At 37.0% G+C, this 18,151-nt stretch overlaps 1 protein-coding gene across 2 annotated transcripts in view; it reads right to left on the bottom strand.

Annotated features, from left to right (window-relative positions):
- Nucleotides 1–3,948: 3,948 nt before the first annotated feature.
- Nucleotides 3,949–18,151, bottom strand: part of CANX (calnexin) — a 60,700-nt gene continuing 46,497 nt past the window's right edge. For both annotated transcript variants that reach the window (XM_006874451.1, XM_006874450.1), the window contains exons 8-14: nucleotides 13,354–13,467; nucleotides 12,925–13,081; nucleotides 11,591–11,806; nucleotides 10,858–10,977; nucleotides 9,606–9,729; nucleotides 9,338–9,417; nucleotides 3,949–4,489 (exon numbers count right to left, since the gene is read on the bottom strand). In XM_006874451.1, coding sequence (XP_006874513.1) covers nucleotides 4,436–4,489; nucleotides 9,338–9,417; nucleotides 9,606–9,729; nucleotides 10,858–10,977; nucleotides 11,591–11,806; nucleotides 12,925–13,081; nucleotides 13,354–13,467 — 865 coding nt within the window. In that variant the 3' untranslated portion in view covers nucleotides 3,949–4,435. The remainder of the gene's footprint in view (nucleotides 4,490–9,337; nucleotides 9,418–9,605; nucleotides 9,730–10,857; nucleotides 10,978–11,590; nucleotides 11,807–12,924; nucleotides 13,082–13,353; nucleotides 13,468–18,151) is intronic.

Here is an 18,151-nt window from a genome sequence, read left to right on the forward strand (position 1 = left end):
TGTTAATGGGGGAGGACTAATAAATGGGAGAGTTAGAAGGGTTGCACAACTCAAAGAATGCTATCAATGTCACTGAATTGACATTGTAGAAATGTAGAAACTATTGAAATGGTGTATGTTTTGGTGTTTATATTCTCAACAAGAATAAATGAAAGCACTTTTTTTAAATTGCAAATGATGATGCATCAGTCAAAAACAGGGAGCTGTACTGTATGCTTTACAATTAGAAAATGGTCCTGTTAAATAAAATCGAGGGCAATTAGTTCCTACACACTGGACTCTAGCGTTCTGTAACAGGCTAAGGGGGTGGGGATAAATGTGTAAGGGGATTCCCAGGAAAAAACAGACACAATGGAGTTAGTACTAAAACAATGCAGTCTATAACTGATGGTACATGGAAGAGATTGCAATTACTATAATGACACCAAGTGTATGATTTGTTGACTATATGACTGATGACCTTTTCAGTAAACCACTCAATTCACAATAAAAATTTATAAAACATAAAACCCAATAACAACAATCTATTTAGTCTCTACCATGTTGAGTCAAGAGTTATTAGGATTAGGAACAGGTATGATGGTTATGGGCCGTGGGGTCGGTTCTGACTCTTAGCAACCCTGCACAGGGTTTCCAAGGCTGTCAATCTTTATGGGAGCAGAAAGCGTCATCTCTCTCCCTCCCATGGAACAGCTGGTAGTTTCGAACTGCTGACGCTGAGGTTCGCAGCCCAATTCCTAACCACTATACTACCAAAGCTCCTTAGAAACATGTATGGGCACCTTAAATGCTAACAGTAAATAAACAGGTACCAGAAAGAGGCTGTACACTGTGAGGCACCATAATAAACTGCACTAACACTGTGTACTTTTTACCAGAACCAAATCATCCAGTAGGCACAGCGCTCAAGGTCCAAAATACTTTTAGGGGCTCATCAAAGTTTTATTTTATTAAAGCCAGAAGAAAAAGAAAAAACAACAAAAAACTTCTGGGGTCAAATGCCATTTTTATACAAATACTTTAAATACAACTTTAAAAATATTTTTAAATGGAGGCAGTAGCCCACTACTACCTACAGTGTCTGTTGTTGTTAAGTGCTGTCAAGTTAATTCCGACCGACCCATAGCAGCCCTCTATAGGGTTCCCAAGGCACAGTTGGTGAGCTTGAACCGCCAACCGTGCAGTACAAACAGCTTTGCAGTCTGGCACATTAACCCACAGCACCACACCAGGACTCCTCCTAAAGTGCCTAGAGCCCATCAAAATCATAATGCAGTTCTGCTTTTTACTTGTTTGTACAGTTTACTCACAAGGAATTCTGGTCATGTAGTGGATTACGAGTTGGGCTAACCACACAATCAACAATTCAAAACTACCAGTTGCTCCACTGGAGAAAGATGAAGCAATGTCTCAAGGAATATTATCTATAAATTATCAGGAGCATCTCCTCCTTTTCTAAGCTACTATCCCTATTATAGAGTCCTGGTGTGATGCCATAGGATGAGCACTGGACTGGTAAACTGCAAGGCCAGCAGTTCAAACCCACCAACTGCTGTTTAGAAACCCTATATAGGGTGGCTGAGTCAGAACTGATTCGATGGCACTTAACAACAATAACATTCCTATTATGTTATTTAATGGTGGTTAAAAACTGGTACAGCACTGTAGGATAAACACTGGACTGCTACCTGAAAGATAAGCAGTTCAAACTCACCTGCTCTTTGGGAACCCACCAGCCCCTCATTAGAAACCCTATACAGGATCACTATGAACCAAAATCGAGTTGATGGCATTAACAGCAGTCTGATATGGAGTTCTGGTGTGGCACTGTAGGATAAGCACTGGACTGCTAACCACAAGGTCAGTGGTTCAAACCCACTAGCAACTCCTCAGAAACTCCTCAGTAGAAGCTGGAACCAACTCTATGGTACAACAATCCCTTTTATAGAACAGAAAATATTGAAACACAATTCAGCAGGAAAAAGAGCGAAATACAAAACACTGAATCAAGCTCATGTCATGAGATAAAATAATTATTCCACAGTCCATAACAGTTTCCACATACTACCAGTCTCATGCAGTGGCTCATACAAAGATTAACCTACTAGTGAAAGAGTAAAACACACACATTGATGGTCACGCATTAAGAAGTTCAGTCAAAAGTAGACACTTAACATGAGGCTTTAATTTTAATGTAATACCATTTAGTAATGTGACAAAATGGACTAAAAAGTACTTTGTGGATAAGTTGATGAGCATATTTGATAGACAGTGGCCATTTTACAATAATGGGAACAAATAGCTAGCATGTAAAATCTTAAGTGCCTTTTTAAAAAGTTGAAAACTGTCTGCTCATTCATTAATATGCCAGACATCAGGAGGCTGTATCTTGAACCAAACAGTGAAGATGAGAACCAAGAAAAAGCATTTTGTTATTTTGGGCTTTTGGGGATTGAGAAAAGAGGCAATGAACATATACTAATAACTTAACCTGTCATCCCATAGCTCAGCTGGAAGTAACTGTGAGGTGTAACTTCAATGGCACAGTGAAGATGGCAGACTACTAGAAATGCATTGATCCCACACATTTGCTTCAAGGAGAAACCTGCAGACATATTTTCAGGTCTTGCTAAGTAACTGTTTATTTGCACTTAGTACATTTGGGAAAGTCTGCTACATAGCTAAGGTCACCGTGACCACAGAACAATAGTTGGGAAAAAAAAAGCAGTAAACAGCAAGAAAAATGCATCCACCCTTAAAAGTGAACCAGTAAAAAAAGGTTAAACGTAAACAAACAGATACAGCATTCATCTTTTATGAATGTCCTTTCCCCCCAATATAAACACTGTGGAGTGTTTATATATTCAGTGCGAGAAATAAGTATATCATTGGTACATTTGAAATGCCTCTGATGAAAGAAAAAAGCGAAAGTAACATCTAATTTCTCAATACATTTCAGTGTGGTGTAATAATATTATTACACTATACTAATGGGGGAAAGGGTCTGATAGCACCCATCTGCATTCCACATGAAAAAAAACCTAAGATCGCTTGGGAAAAAAATTCTACAAGCCACATACTTAAAAAAATCTGAACAGAATTGCTTTATTGTGTAATTTAAGACACAACTGTTACATAACTGCAAACAAAGACATGAAAGATTTAGCAGCTACAAAAATCAAGTAACTCATGCTATATGTTCACTCCTCCCATGAATACTTTTAGCCTTCCTTCAATTACAATCAATTCTCAATTGGCTTGCCTCTGGATTAGACTTCTAAAGTCTTTTACAAAGACTGAAAGAAACGGGTAAAAATTTAAGATTGTAACCTATCCTGTACTATGACCCTGGAAAGGTGTGGGTCTTCTTAAAAAGGAAAAAGAAACAATACACATAATCACAATAAAGCTTAACACTATGCAGAGCTTATAATCATTTTCAGCAACGGACAGACGGCAAGCTGTGCTGTGAAGAAAATGCATAGCAGAGGAGAAAGCTGGGAATTTGGGGCAGTAGGTAAGGAAACAGTGTTGACACAGTGAAAAGAGGTGATTAAAACATATTTGCATCTACTCCAGAGCTCACACGCCCTGCTTGCATTCCTCAAAAAGCCACCTGTTGGAGAAGGCCAGAGATCCCTGTATGTGAAGTATGAATGCCCCAGTACCACATTAAGCCACCTCCCTCCACTAACTGCAAATTTGTCTGGGAACTGAGTAGTTCCAATGACAACAGAACACACGCACTTTATTAATGGTTAACCAACACATTACATGAAAGTTAGGGTGTTGGGTTTTTTTTTCCTTTTTTATGTCTTTTTTTAAATACAACTTAAACGCAACCTTTATAGAAACATGAGCTTCCATCCAATCCTTCTCAGTTTCCATAGGAAGAACTGAGTAATGAATGGAAGGTAGCAAAACAAGATAATAACCACAAAGGACTGTACTTTAAACATGATTCTTAATTTTAAGAGACAGAGACACTTGAATATTTTGTAATACCAAACTTAAAAAAACAGCAATTTGTCCCCTAGCATTTCTAAATGTTGGTGTTATTTCTGCATGGACAGATTAATATATTAAATTAAGCCAAGATTTTAAAGGCTGACAAAGTTCTATCACTCTATTTTAAAAATCAAAGATGTTTAGAAACAAAAAATACAAGTTAGTTGCTTCATGTTATACTTCACAACCATTATGTTAAATGCTTGCTTTCTAAAAAACAGGGTCTCTTATGTCACAACTGCATTATTTACTGCTAGATGTTCAAAGTTACATGGGCTAGTGTTCAACTGGAACCTGTTGATGTTGTTGACGTCTTGAGGTTCTCTGAGTTTCAACCTAAGGTGTGCCAGGCCCTCTCCTAGGACGGACCACGCTTGCAGGGGAAGGGGAGGGAGAGGAAATCACAGATAAAGTTCTTAAGATTGTTTTACTCTCTTCGAGGCTTTCTGTTTCTTGGTGATCTGTTCAAAATTTCATCCTCCTGTTGGTTGAGAAGACAAAAAAATTATTGTTAGCTAACTTTTGAAATAAAAATGTATTTTAAATCCACTGGAAGAACTGGAGAGAAGAAAAATTATAAGAAATGTACCAAAAAAAGTCAGGTCTCATGCTATATGTCACTTCTCCCATGAACACTGGTGGGATTATATAACGGGCTTTCAAAAAGTTTGTGGAAAATGGAATTAAAAGGTAATGGTTATTTTGAAAGATTGGGAATTTAATGAGCAGAGAGAGCAAATGGACCTCTTTCTAGGGAGGGCTGATCTTTAAAGTTGGAAATTGATTCATGAAAATGTTCTACTTTTAGTACAAAGTAAAGGCTGAGTAGGAAATTCATTTTATGTTGGCTGGACGGCATAACTCAAGATGAGTTGGCATGAGCACACTTAGATCCCTTTCCCTCCACGAAGAACTCTTGGTGGTCTGCAAAGTGGGCATGAGTATTGGACATCACCTGTTAGCTTCGATAGGGCAATAAAGAGTTTATTTGGATAAGATGTCCCTTATAACACCCAAATCACGTGGGAAATGGCATAAATTATCAGATAATCATAGCTGCAATAACCTGGTCCAACATGGCAGGCATTTACTTATGATGTTTTAATTACCATTGTTGTTAAGTGACGTTGAGTCGGTTTCGACCCATAGCGACCCTGTATAGGGTTTCTGAGGAGTGGCTGGTGAGCTTGAACCACCAACCTTGCAGTTCAAATGAATGACAGACTTTTGATGAGAAATTTAATTTGGGGGGATGGGTGGGAAGAGCTTGACAGTGGTGACAAATAGTGGTTAAAAAACCAGGTACCATGTTCATCAATGCTTATACTCTGTGTTTACCAACTTGTCTATTTTTCAATACATGTAGATCACAGTCATTGTAATTTCTTACTTAGATGTTGTAAACATTATCCCTCAAGGATTTTTCATGCTGTTGTCAGGCTTGCATTTCAGAACTGTTTTGTTTTTTTTAGTATCATCAAAGTGATGATTTATAATATTAGACAAAATGATGTCCTTTTCCTACTAGATTCATATCTGGTGCCGGTTGCATCTCTGAAAAAAGCAAAATCTGAAAGACTCAGACAAACATGGCAACTAGCCATCCTCATAACACATTCTAATTTCTATTGGAATTTCCACAGAAATTATTACAAACATTAAAGGCATGTAGACTGAAGCTTTGATATATATATATATATATTTTTTTTTTTTTTTTCACTCTTCAAATTATGGTAAATTTCAACGTAATATTCAAAACACTTTTGTACTACTTGCAAAATACACTAAATTATAATGCAAACATTTAGAAAAGTATTGACTTGAGGGGCTGAATTCCTTAAAAGTTTATTTTTTAACCTAAATCACAACTACTTTACTCAACTGACTAGTTTTTTTTTTTTAAAATATAGCAAATGGAATATTTGTGTTGTAACGCTATCAGAATCAATCCTTTGTTCTAAAATAATGAGTTACTGTGATTTTATGTTTCCTGTATTTTCTGTACTACACCAACAAAACCAAATCCATTGCCGTTGAATTGATTCCAACTCACAGCAACCCTATAGGACACAGCAGAGCTGCCTCTAGGTTTTCCAAATTTGTAAACCTTGAAGGAAGCATAGTGCCACAGCTTTCTCCCAAGGAGTGGCTGGTGGGTTTGAGCTGCTGACCTTTTCGTTAACAGATGTATATTTTAACCACTGTGCCACCAAGACTCCTTCCTTACTATAAATCATTAAAAATTAGAAACCTTAAGTCTATATAGAAATAAAATAAAATAGTCAAATCTAGTGACTATATATGGCGCTGCAGGATAAGCACTGGACTGCTAACCATGACTGCTAACCTTGGAAACCGTTTACAGGGTAGCTATGAGTCATCAGAACCAACTCAATGGTATTTAACAACAACAGTACCTGAGATAGGGTTTCAGATACATAGAACAAGTTACGTTGAAGTTAACGCTTCTTTGTCAGTTTTGGACAATAAGCAAAAGTGTTAACATTTGAGGATTTAGGTTCTCTACTGAGGTCATTGAAACGTGGAAGAAATTCAGCCAGAGAATCTATATTAGTGAATAAATGTGTGTGAAGGGAAGATGGACTAGTTGACCAGGAATTTTTGTCACCTTGTATGTTTTGGGATTATTTTCCAAGCCAAGTTTTCTTTTTTTAAAATGTGTTTTGAAGTATATGGACATTTATTATAATGTAAACTATTATAAAGCTGTCTTTGTGACTTGTAGGTAGATGAATTTTGTTTCCATTGAGTACATATGATGGCAATTCATTTGACCACTCAAACAGCATCAGTAACCATTAAATGAAATAGATGAAGACCTCATTCACAGATATTAATTTTGAAAATTTAACATGTATTTTTTTAACTTTTTTAAGCATTTAATATATGCTTATCTACTAAACAATGTAAGGTCCCCACATAACTCTCGTGGATTCAGAATTTGTTAAAAATGTTATATGCACAATGATACATCTCGCTGAGCCATTTTCTCAAAATATGGGGAGAGAGGTAAATAAAATCCTAATTAAGAGCATCAGACTTTTCTAATGAAACAGAAAGCCAAGGGGGAAAAAAAAAACACTATTAGAAATAAATTTATGAAATCTTTGCAGAATTGCCCAAATTTAAAGTGAGTGAGAATTTCTTCAGCCATCTAAAAGAATTTTGTTCTTCCTACTCACAACCAGTTGTATACCAAAAATACTTGATACTGTTTTTCTTCATGTGTGTGAATCACGGATTATGTGTTGTATTAAACACTAAAGAATAAATTCACTCCATTAAAAAAAAAAAAAAAAAGAAAAAAGACTATGGAATCAGAGACATATGAACACATCAAAAAATAAAAAAAAAAAAAAAGATAATGGAAATTTTCTATAACTTGTTGAAGCCCCCTAATATATATCTGGAGTCCTGGTGTGGTGCTGTGGGTTAATGTGCCAGACTGCCAAGCCATTTGAACTACAAGGTTGGCAGTTCAAGCTCACCAGCTGCTCCTCGGAAACCCTATACAGGGTCCCTATGGGTCAGAATAGACTCGATGGCACTTCACAACAACAATAATATATACAGTCTAATTTAGTTTAGTCTATTTTATTTAAAAAGAAAAAAAAAAACAAAAAACAACACACACACACACACACATAATTCATCTAATCCATAAATACTTTTTAGAGGATCAGACACTGCTTTCACATTACCTTGCTGGATCCACAAAAATCTCTTGGCCTTTAGGCATATTAATTCCCATTTTAAAGATGAGAAATCTGGGACTCATGAAAACCAGATTATCCAGAGTCCCATAGAACACCTAAGATGACAAGTCTGGCACTCTTTCTATTCCACCAAAGCTACTTTTTCAGTTTAGTTTAGGGGATAGAAAAAGTATTCAAGAACTTTTAAGAACTCTGCATTTAGTTGAGACAGAACATATCCAATGAAAATGTTAACAAGAATACAAACTTCATTGAATTTTATCAGTAGAAGAGAAGTTATGACAGTTGGAAATAGAATTGGTAGCGTTTTACCAGAAGGACCAGTCTGAAACACACAGAGATGCTGGACCTCTGGAAGCAAAGGTGTAGACTTGCTAACATTAGTAATGGTTTGGAGAACACGCAGCTTGAATATAAAGAGAGACGATACTAAAGAAGGGGACAGGTACCCCTCACACCAAGCTAAGTTTGAACATGAACCCATCAGCAACTTCCCTTATTCAATATAAGAACCCTCTCACCCAATAAACAATCCATCAAAAAATCTAGATCCAGAAACCTAACTAGCTCCCTCCCTCCACAACCATCACCCTGCTCAGAGCCACTGTATCTTGCCTGGATCATTATAGGGCCTCCTAACTGGTCTCCCTAAGTCTACCTGATCTAAAGAACACACAGCTGTCAGAATAACTGCATTATGTCACTACTCTCCCAAAAGCCTGCAATGGGTACCCGTTTCACAAGAAAAAGTCAAGTCCAAAAATGGTCTATGAGGCCCCACCTCATCTGGAAATTCTCCTCCCACCCCCACTCTATTGGCCATAATGGCCCTCTGGACTAATCTGAGTCTTTGTACTGGCTGTTTTCCCTGTCTGGAACACTCTACTCACTGATAACCTCATGACAAGTACTTTCTCTCCTTTCAAGTTTTTGCTCAAACGTCATCTTTCTAATGAGGGCTATATCCATCCCACTCCCAGCACTTCTAATACCTTTTCCTGTCCTTTTTTTTAATCCCCCTGCAATCACAGTCTAACATACTACTAGCTCTTTCACTTCCTTAAAATATTAACTGCTTATTATCTGTTTCTCCAACAAGAATTTAAACTCTCCAAAGTCAAGGATTTGTTTGTCTCCTTCCCACATGAATGCCAGGCCCCTAGAAAAATGCTCAGCACAGGCATTCAATAGGTATTTGTTAAATGAATCAATCTAGAAGCAACATGGATAAAAGACTTCAGAACAAAGTGACCAGTACAAAGAAAAAGGAAGAGGAGATGGGTCAGACTGTCTAATAACAACCTCAAGTCCCCACAGTAGAAAGTACTTTATTGACTTTCCACTTAAAATCTTGTTTATTCCAGAAAACCATTTTCAGCATAAAAAGCTACTTTGAGATTTACATTAGCTTGAAGTTATCATCAACTAAAATGTTGGCCTAGATCTCTGAAGATCCTAACTTTTATATAATTGATTCTAATAGAATTTTTATTACCATAGCCATTGTAAATTACCTTATGAAAATCTACCCTCTACTTTGAATTTCTCTTCACTTAGTTGCTTGAAATATATAATTTATTCCCCGCTTTTACCTCTGCTTTAGGTTTTCTATCTTCTTCCTCTTGACTGGCAGTGCCACCATCGTCTTCAGCATCACTTTTTTGTTTCTCTTCTAAAATATAAGTTAAATAACTGAATAAAAATCTAAAACATAGGGATTTGGGGACGGGGTAGTTACATAATTAGCATTAAAACACACCTCAAGAGTCTAAAACAATCTTTTAATGTAACTTGCTTTTGAAGTTCTAAAACATCTTAGAGTCATGGCTTAAAACAGATTATGAGGGGCTGACTCCTTACCAAGTTTTTCTTCACCTTCTTCCTCCTCATCTCCCTTGTCCTTTTCTTCTTCCTTCTCTTCCTCCTCCTTCACATCTGGTTGAGGAGCATCAGTTTTTTTGTAATCCACAGCACTGGACTGTTTCTGAAACATTCCAAAGTGTAATAATTTTGTTCACATTTTGTATGCTATTTATAACTACTTTACACCTATGGACGGCACTTAACAACAACACCACCACCACCTATGGAAAAGGTCTGTACCAGCTACACACTGGGAGAAATGTATAGAAATGAAAAATATATCATTCCTACCCTGAAGGACCTTTCCCTTCTGGTGAGTCAGGGGTGGGGTAGTGGAGGTTCTTCAAGGAAGGAAGAACAATAAAAGCCAAGAAGTCTGGCAGGGAGTCTAGGTCTAAGTAGTCAGGGGAACTACACACAGGCAGACAAGTAGGTTAAGTCAGCAAAAGAGCTTTGACTCTATAATAACGTGTGCCCAATGTAAAGTGGAACATAATCTTTATTTAGAAAGCATAAAGCTTCCACAAAACTGCCATTGGGCTGAAACTAACAATAAAGCTGAGGTAATTCCATCACATGTATTTTGGGGAAAGGAGTCCTGGTATTAACACAGTAGGATAAGCACTAGACTGCTAATGCCAAGTCAGTGGTTCAAACTCAGCAACTGCTCCTCAGAAAGCCTACACAGGGTCACGAAGAGTCGGAACCAACTCCACAGCATTTCACAGCAACAAGGATAGCAGAGAATAAAAAGCAAAAGATCAAACTGCAAAAGCAGAAGAACAGAAACAGACACGCCAGGAAATAAAAGCTGGTATGCCCAGAAGGCTGATTTATATCAAAGGTTATTGTTTAGAAAGCTGCTACTAAGTATCAAGAATATTATTATTGTTGTTGTTAAATGCCGTCGAGTCAGTTTTGACCCATAGTAATCCTGCATAGGATTTGCAAGGGGCAGCTGGTGAGCTTGAAGCACAGACCTTGTGATTCAAAGTGAATTTGCCATCCAGTACATTAGCCCAAAGCACAGTTAACAATATAGTACCCTAGGGGCTATAAATTTTTACTTCAATCTGAGTATAATAAAATGACCATTGAGAATTAGTTAATCAAAACTTTCAGACTTTTATTTGGCAACACCAATTTTGGCCCAGTCATTACTGAGTTGCTACAGAGAAAACTTAAGGCAATATACATTTTTAACGTCACTAAAATTCTTTCTGAAAGTGATTCTAAAGAAAATGCATACCTTTCCAGAGCAGCAGAAGAGGATAACAAGAAACACGGGTAGAGCTACAGTCAGAATGTAGACCACCCAAAGCCAAGGGCGTTCCTCAGCTGCCTCGATCATCTGCCCCACAACACCTGGCTGAAAAATAAGACAGGACTGATAGCAAGTTCTGGCCTTTAACACCAAATACAAGCAGTAGTATCCCACTGTTCACCTACCACATAACACTACTCAAGCTCCTCCTTTTTCAAAGGGTTCAAGCCAAGATGCTTATATTAAGTACAAAGGGAATTAGAGAAAAGCCTCAGCTGTCATGCGCTCCTTATCAAGGTGACTTCACTTTTATAAGTGTGAAAGCTAGTTTCTTAATCACCTGCAAAAGGCTCCCTTAACCTCAGGAACCAGTGAATGAAGAATTTCTTGATCTCAATGTCTCTGGCTCTCCAATTCAATTCCCAGCTCTGCCACATGACCAATTGTTTGAAAATTCCATATACTGGGTAAACCAAGATTCAACATTTAGGAGTGCATCCAAACATACCCCACATATAATACAAATAGAGAATCTAAAGTCACTATATTAGATAAGTGAAATCAAGTCCAAAGACCCAAAATTTTGTCTTTACCAGGTAACTTAATATCAAACTTTTTATACCAACACTCCCAAATAAAAGATAACTATGCACACAAATTATCAACAAACTACCAGCAATAACAGACATAAAAGCACAAGAAACAAACAAACACAAACCTCAGCAGCCCCATCAGCAGCTTTCTTCAGGCCCCATCCATCATTGGCCCAATCATCAACTATTCTTCGATCAGCACAAATGATAAAGTTGTCGAAAAAAATGTCAGAGGTCATGGACCATAGCTCCAAACCAATAGCATTAAAAGGTGTCATTTTAAAAGGTTCCAGATCTTCAAAGAAATCAGGATTTGGTATTTTCCTGGGTTTCCAGATTCCCTATAAAAATTTTTACGTTATTTCAGATCATCAGCAACAAAAATTTTGGTGAACCTTCTATACAATGATTTGGGCATATGACCAATGGAGATAAAGTGCCACCTTCATGAAATTCAAATAAGCAACAAGAACATAAAAAATGCTAGTATGCTATTACATGCCAGGCACTGTACTCAATGTTTTATGCACACTACTGCTCAGATTTCTAGACTCCAACTACTTTCTATTTATAGCACCATCTACTATACCCTTGGTCCAAACCACCACCTCACTCTTCCTGGACCATTCCAGTAGTCTTCACTCTTAGCAATTGATGATGGAGTGGGAGCATAAGTAAGTATAGGCTTTTTCAGTGGTGATTTAAAATGGCCATGATCTCAAATCAGCAATTTCACAAGAGAAACACTGAACCCATATACCTCGTTAAGTATAAGGATGATTACTGCAACACTGACTCTAAGTCAAAACAACAATCCACCTAAGAGGTCATCAAAAAGATAATTTTTAAATTGGTCTTACTGCTTGTACAATTAATATAATACTCTGTGTACATATACTGAAACATACATTTTATAATTTAAGTTTGACAAAATGGAAAACAATGATTATATAGCTTTAATGGGGTAGAAACAGATAAGTCAAGGGTCTGAATGGTTCACCCCACATCATCTTTAAGATTTAAAACAACACTACTTGTATTCATATTGTTTCATTTGAGCCTCGGTCTGTGTTTTTACATCTGAAACAAACCAATAAGCTGGTGAGCCATCATTGAGGCTCCAGGTCACATCACAATCATTTCTCCATCACATCATATGTACTGTCAATCTTGAAATTTGGAGCTTGTGGCTAAAGCACTCCCCCCCGGCCCAATATCATAGTGCCCCAAATCACAAGTTTCTCATTTTTCTGTATTTTTTGAATTTACATTACATGTCAACAATGCTAAGTTTAATCTTTGAGCAATGAAGCCTTTAAAAGCTAGCTCTCTCTCAATTTAGGAAGTTTATGATTTTATTTACCATTCAATAGTTTGGATTTGGTAACTTCACTCCAGACAAAACTTTTAGCTGACAAACAGATCAACAAAAGCAAATCAACCATCATGAGGCACAAACCTGGTAGTTAGGATTGTCAATCATGGGAGGCTTCCATTTACCCTTATAATTGGGGTTGTCGATCATAGGTCGTTGCCAGACACCACACCCAGGGGCTGACTCACATTTAGGGTTAGCAATCTGAGGAGCCTCCCATTCTCCATCCATATCTTCATCCCTGTTTAGGTGTAAGTAACATGTCACAAATAGTTTCTGTGGCAAGAAAAAGTCCCAGCGCTCCCAAAATACTAACAATGCTTTTAGTGAAAACACTGTATACATCAAGTCTTCTCTTGCTTTTGTATTTCCATTAACAATGTTTTCTGAGGAGAATCATATTTTAAAAAGAAAATGTTATTTAAATGTGTCAAGCTCTACACTTAAATCTGGGCATGTGGCTATATTTGGGCTTTCCTTCAATAAAAAATAGGTAATTATGAAAGCACTTACCAATCCTCTGGTTTCTCTGCGTCTGGGTCAGGTACATATTCTGGCTCATTGTCTAACCAGCCTTCAGGTTTTGTAGCCTCCTCATCAGGAATCTTAGCAGGGGCATCTTCATCCCTTAAATACAAAAGAAAAAGCCAAGAATGGCACCACTAGCCAAGCAATTACGGTGTAGACACTGTGAATCTTAAATAGGGAAACTTTATGAGGTGATAAAATTCAAGTACAAACAGCATAGAGGGAAAAACATCAATGAGAATTTAATTGCTAAGCCTAAAAGGATTCATCATTAAAAAGAGCATTTCAAGATGTTTAAATATAATGTCATCTGTGATAAGATAATACTTATAAAACCTAAAAGGAAGACAAGTCGATACCACTATTATTCAAATTGACCAACCACTATAGCCAGTGATGATGAAATTAAAGAGTTCTACCCGTGGTATTTTCAATAACCTCATATGCATGTGAAAGCTGGACAGTGAATAAGGAAGACCATAGAAAAATTGATGCCTTGAGTTATGGTTTTGGAGGAGAATACTGAAAGTGCCATGGGCTGCCAAAAGAACCAACAGATCCATTTTGGAAGAAGTGCAGCTGGACTGATCCTTAGAGGCCAAGATGGCAAACTCTGTCTCTCATACTTCGGATATATTGTCAGGAGGGACCAGCTGCTGGAGAATGATATCATGTTTGGTAAGGTGGAGGGTCAGAGAAAAAGAGGAAGACCTTAGTGAGATAGACTGGCCAAGTGGCAGCATCGATGGACTCAAGCGTGGCAACAGTAGTGAGGTTGGCCCAGGATTAGACAGTGTTTCTTTCTGCTGTGCATAAAGTCACTATAAGTCGATACCAACTCGATGTCACCTAACAACAACAACAACCAACTTATTCAGCCTAAAATTGATCCAACATAAAATCAAGATGCATTGATCATTACTGGTGATTGAAATAAGAAAGTTGGAAACAAAAAGGGAGGAGCAGCTGCTGGAAAATATGGCCTTGGAGATAGAATTGAAGCTGGAGATGACATGGTAGAATTTTGCAAGTCCAATGACATTCATTGCAACAACCTTTTTTCAACAAGATAAATGACAACTATATACCCAGCCCTTACCATATAAAACATATAGGAATCAAACTGATTACATCTGTGGGTGGGAAGAGATGATGGAGAAATTCAACATCATCAGCCAAAACAAGGCCAAATATCAACTGAAGAACAGACTATCAATTGCTCATATATGGCAAGTTCAGGCTAAACATGATGAAAATAAGAACCACTCCAAAAGAGCCAAAATATGACCTTGAATATATTCCACCTAAGATGTACAGATTATCTCAAGATGAGATTTAATGCATTAGACAGTAATGACTGAAGACCAGAAAAACATTATACATGAAGAAAGCAGGTCTTTGAAAAAGACAGGAAAGAAGGAAACAAGCAAAATGGATGTCAGAAGAGACTGAAACTTGCTCTTCAATGTAGAGAAGGTAGAACTACTGGATGAAATGATGACATAAAAGAACTAAACAGAAATTTTCAAAGAAAGAGTCAAGTATTATAATGAAATGTACAAAGACCTAGAGTTAGAAAAAATCAGAAGGAAGAACACACTCAGGATTTCTCAAGCTGAAAGAACTGAAAAAATTCAAACCTCAAGTTATAATATTGAAGGATTCTATGGGCAAAATATTGAATGATGCAGACAGCATCAAAAGAAAATGGAGAAAATATGGAAAAGCCAGAACAAGGGGCATGGAGAGGCCAAAAATGAAATCAAATCCTGAGGTACAGCATCACCACCAACAGTGGCACCGAGAAATCCCTCAGGCAGCTTTGAAGGCAAGAAACTGAAAGAAGATATTAAACTCATACTCATATTAGGCTACAGATTTTTTTTTTCCTTCTCTTCCTTCTCTCCCTTTATGGCGATTATAGACTACAGTATTCCGTCTAGTTTTTTGTTGTTGTTCTTGTTGTTTTATGCTCCCCCTTCTACCTTTGGGGGACTCTTTCTCTCCCTATATTACCCAAGAAGAGACAGCAACTGCTGCCATACAATCAAGCTACAATCACACTCTATAAAACACCAAAATCCAGGCAAGAACAAATACCAACTGCCATATACCAGGGAGGCAGACAACACCTGTGAAAGTTACTTTGAGTTAAGAAAACAAGAAGTGTGAAAAGGGAAGCTCACATCCTGATCACATTTACCTGGAAGCAATCAAAAACCATAAAAAATACCAAAACACATATTCAATTAAGTATTAAGGCCACAGACAAACACTAAACATGTCCAAGAAGCAAAAGCAGATGACCATATCAGTACATGTCCAGAAATAAGATAAAATATTTGAGGCAAATGACCTAGAGTTAGACCTGGACTACATTCTGGAAGGAAGAAAGGTCTTGGAAATGCCTGAGAAGGAATTCAGAAAAATAATTATAAAATGTTTCAAAACACTACAATGGATTTGAGAAAAAAAAAGGAGGAAGTCAGGAAAGCACTACAGGAACAATCAAATAAGATAGAAACAGCACTGGAAACGATTGAAACCCTACAGAAAGAGGTAAAAATGATCAATAATAGAATATAAAAAATAGACAATACACTGAAAGTGCAAAGGAGTAGAATAGAAGAGATGGAAGGCTGGAAGACAGTGAGCTGGAAGACAAATCTCTCAAAACCACTAAGATAGAAGAGCAAACACAAAAAAGGATAAAAAATTCTGAAGAAGGTCTAAAATTCATGTTGGACAACATGAAGAGTAATAACTTAAGAATTACTGGCATTCCAGAACAAGAAAAATCACACAAATCCACAGAGGAAATAGTTGAAGAATGTTGGAAGAAAATTTCTCTAACATCCTGAAAAGTGAAAAGATAAACATTCACGAAGCTCAATGAACCCCAGGAAGGATAGACCCCAAGAGAAAATTATTGAGATATATCATAATTAAACTCTCCAAAATCAAAGATAAGGAGACACTCCTGAAAGCAGCTGAGGAAAACATAAGTGTTACATACAAAGGCAAGCAAGTGAGATTAAGCTTGGATCTCTCAGAAGAAACCATGCAAGCAAGAAGACAATGGGGAGACCTATATAAAACCCTGAAAGAAAATAACTGCCAATCAAGAATCCTTTATCCAGCAAAGCTATCTATCAAATACAAAGGTGTAATCAAAACATTCCAGGATAAACAGAAACTAAGGAATTTTGCCAAAGCCAACCCTGCGCTACAAAACATCCTAAAGGGAGTTCTATGGACCAAGAACCAACAAGAACAGACAACAACCAGAGATTGACATAAACAGCAGCACCTCCCTGAACTAAATCAACAGATGGAAGAGTGGAGAACAGAACGAAACTATAAGAACAAACTCAAGAGAATCTGGGAGGTCAGTCTATGATCAAAACAATTACAATGTAAAAGAAGGTAAACAAGTAAGAACAGAGATCCATATCGTGAGAAGGTCAGGTAGATTACAGGATAAAACAGACTGAACTAGATGAAGGGAAGAGTTAATGGACTACAAGGTAACCTCAAAGAAAATTAACACTTCACAACATACCAAGAAAATGGAAAATTTTAAACTATAAAGAAACTCACAAGAATGAACACAAAAAGCATGAACTCAACAAAGGAAAACACACAGAACAAAGAAAGCAGGAACACCACAATAAAACAAACATAATGGCAGCAATTAATCCATACCTATCGATAATTACACTGAAGGTAAATGGATAAAATGCACCAGTTAAGAGACGGAAGGTGGCAGAATGGATAAGAAAACAAGATCCTTCAATATGCTGTCTGCAAGAGACACATCTCACACACAGAAACAAAAATAGATTAAAAGTCAAAAGATGGAAAAAAATATACCAAACTAATTGCAATAAAAAATGAACAGGGGTGGCAGCACTAATTTCTGATAAAACAAACTTTAAGGCAAAAAACAGCTTAATAGATAAAGATGGACATTATCTCATGATTAAAGGGACAACTGAACAAGATGACATAACCATAATAAATAGCTATGCTCCCAATGAAAGAGTTCCAAAATATATAAAGCAAACTCTAATAGATTTGAAGAAATAGACGAATCTACAATAATAGTGGATGATCTTAATACACCACTTTCAAAAATGGATAGAACAACCAGAAAGAAACTTGACAAAGACACAGAAGAACTAAACAACACAATCAGCCAACTGGGCCTCATAGATGTGTAGAGTATTCAACCCAACAACTGCACAATACACATTCTTTTCCAGTGCACATGGAACATTCTCCAGAACAGACGATGTCTTAGGTCACAAAACAAATCTCCAAAAACTTACAAATATCAAAATACTACAAACCATCTTCTCAGACCTCTTTAAAGTGTTCAAGAGCAAAAATGTCACTTTGAGGACCAATGAGTACCTGACCCAAACTATGGTATTTTCAATCACCTCATATGCATGTAAAAGTTGTACAATGGATAAGAAAGATCAGAGAAACAATGATGCATTTGAATATTAAAATTACCATGGACTTGCAGAACAAACAAATCTCTATCTAGGAAGGCATAAGTCCAGAATGCTCCTAAAAAGTGAAAATGGCATTTTGGAAGTTAGTCAGTACCTAGAGAACAATATTATGCTTGGTAAAAGTGAAAGGTCAGTGAAAGAGAGAATGACCTTGAAGAAGATGGTCTGATACAGTGGCAGCAACAATGGACTCTAATGTAACAACTATTGTGAGGATGGCGCAGTTTTTCTGATGTGCATAGGATCACTATGAGTCATAA

This window comes from Chrysochloris asiatica, unplaced genomic scaffold (genome assembly GCF_000296735.1).
Source record: "Chrysochloris asiatica unplaced genomic scaffold, ChrAsi1.0 scaffold00279, whole genome shotgun sequence".
Lineage (NCBI taxonomy): Eukaryota > Metazoa > Chordata > Mammalia > Afrosoricida > Chrysochloridae > Chrysochloris > Chrysochloris asiatica.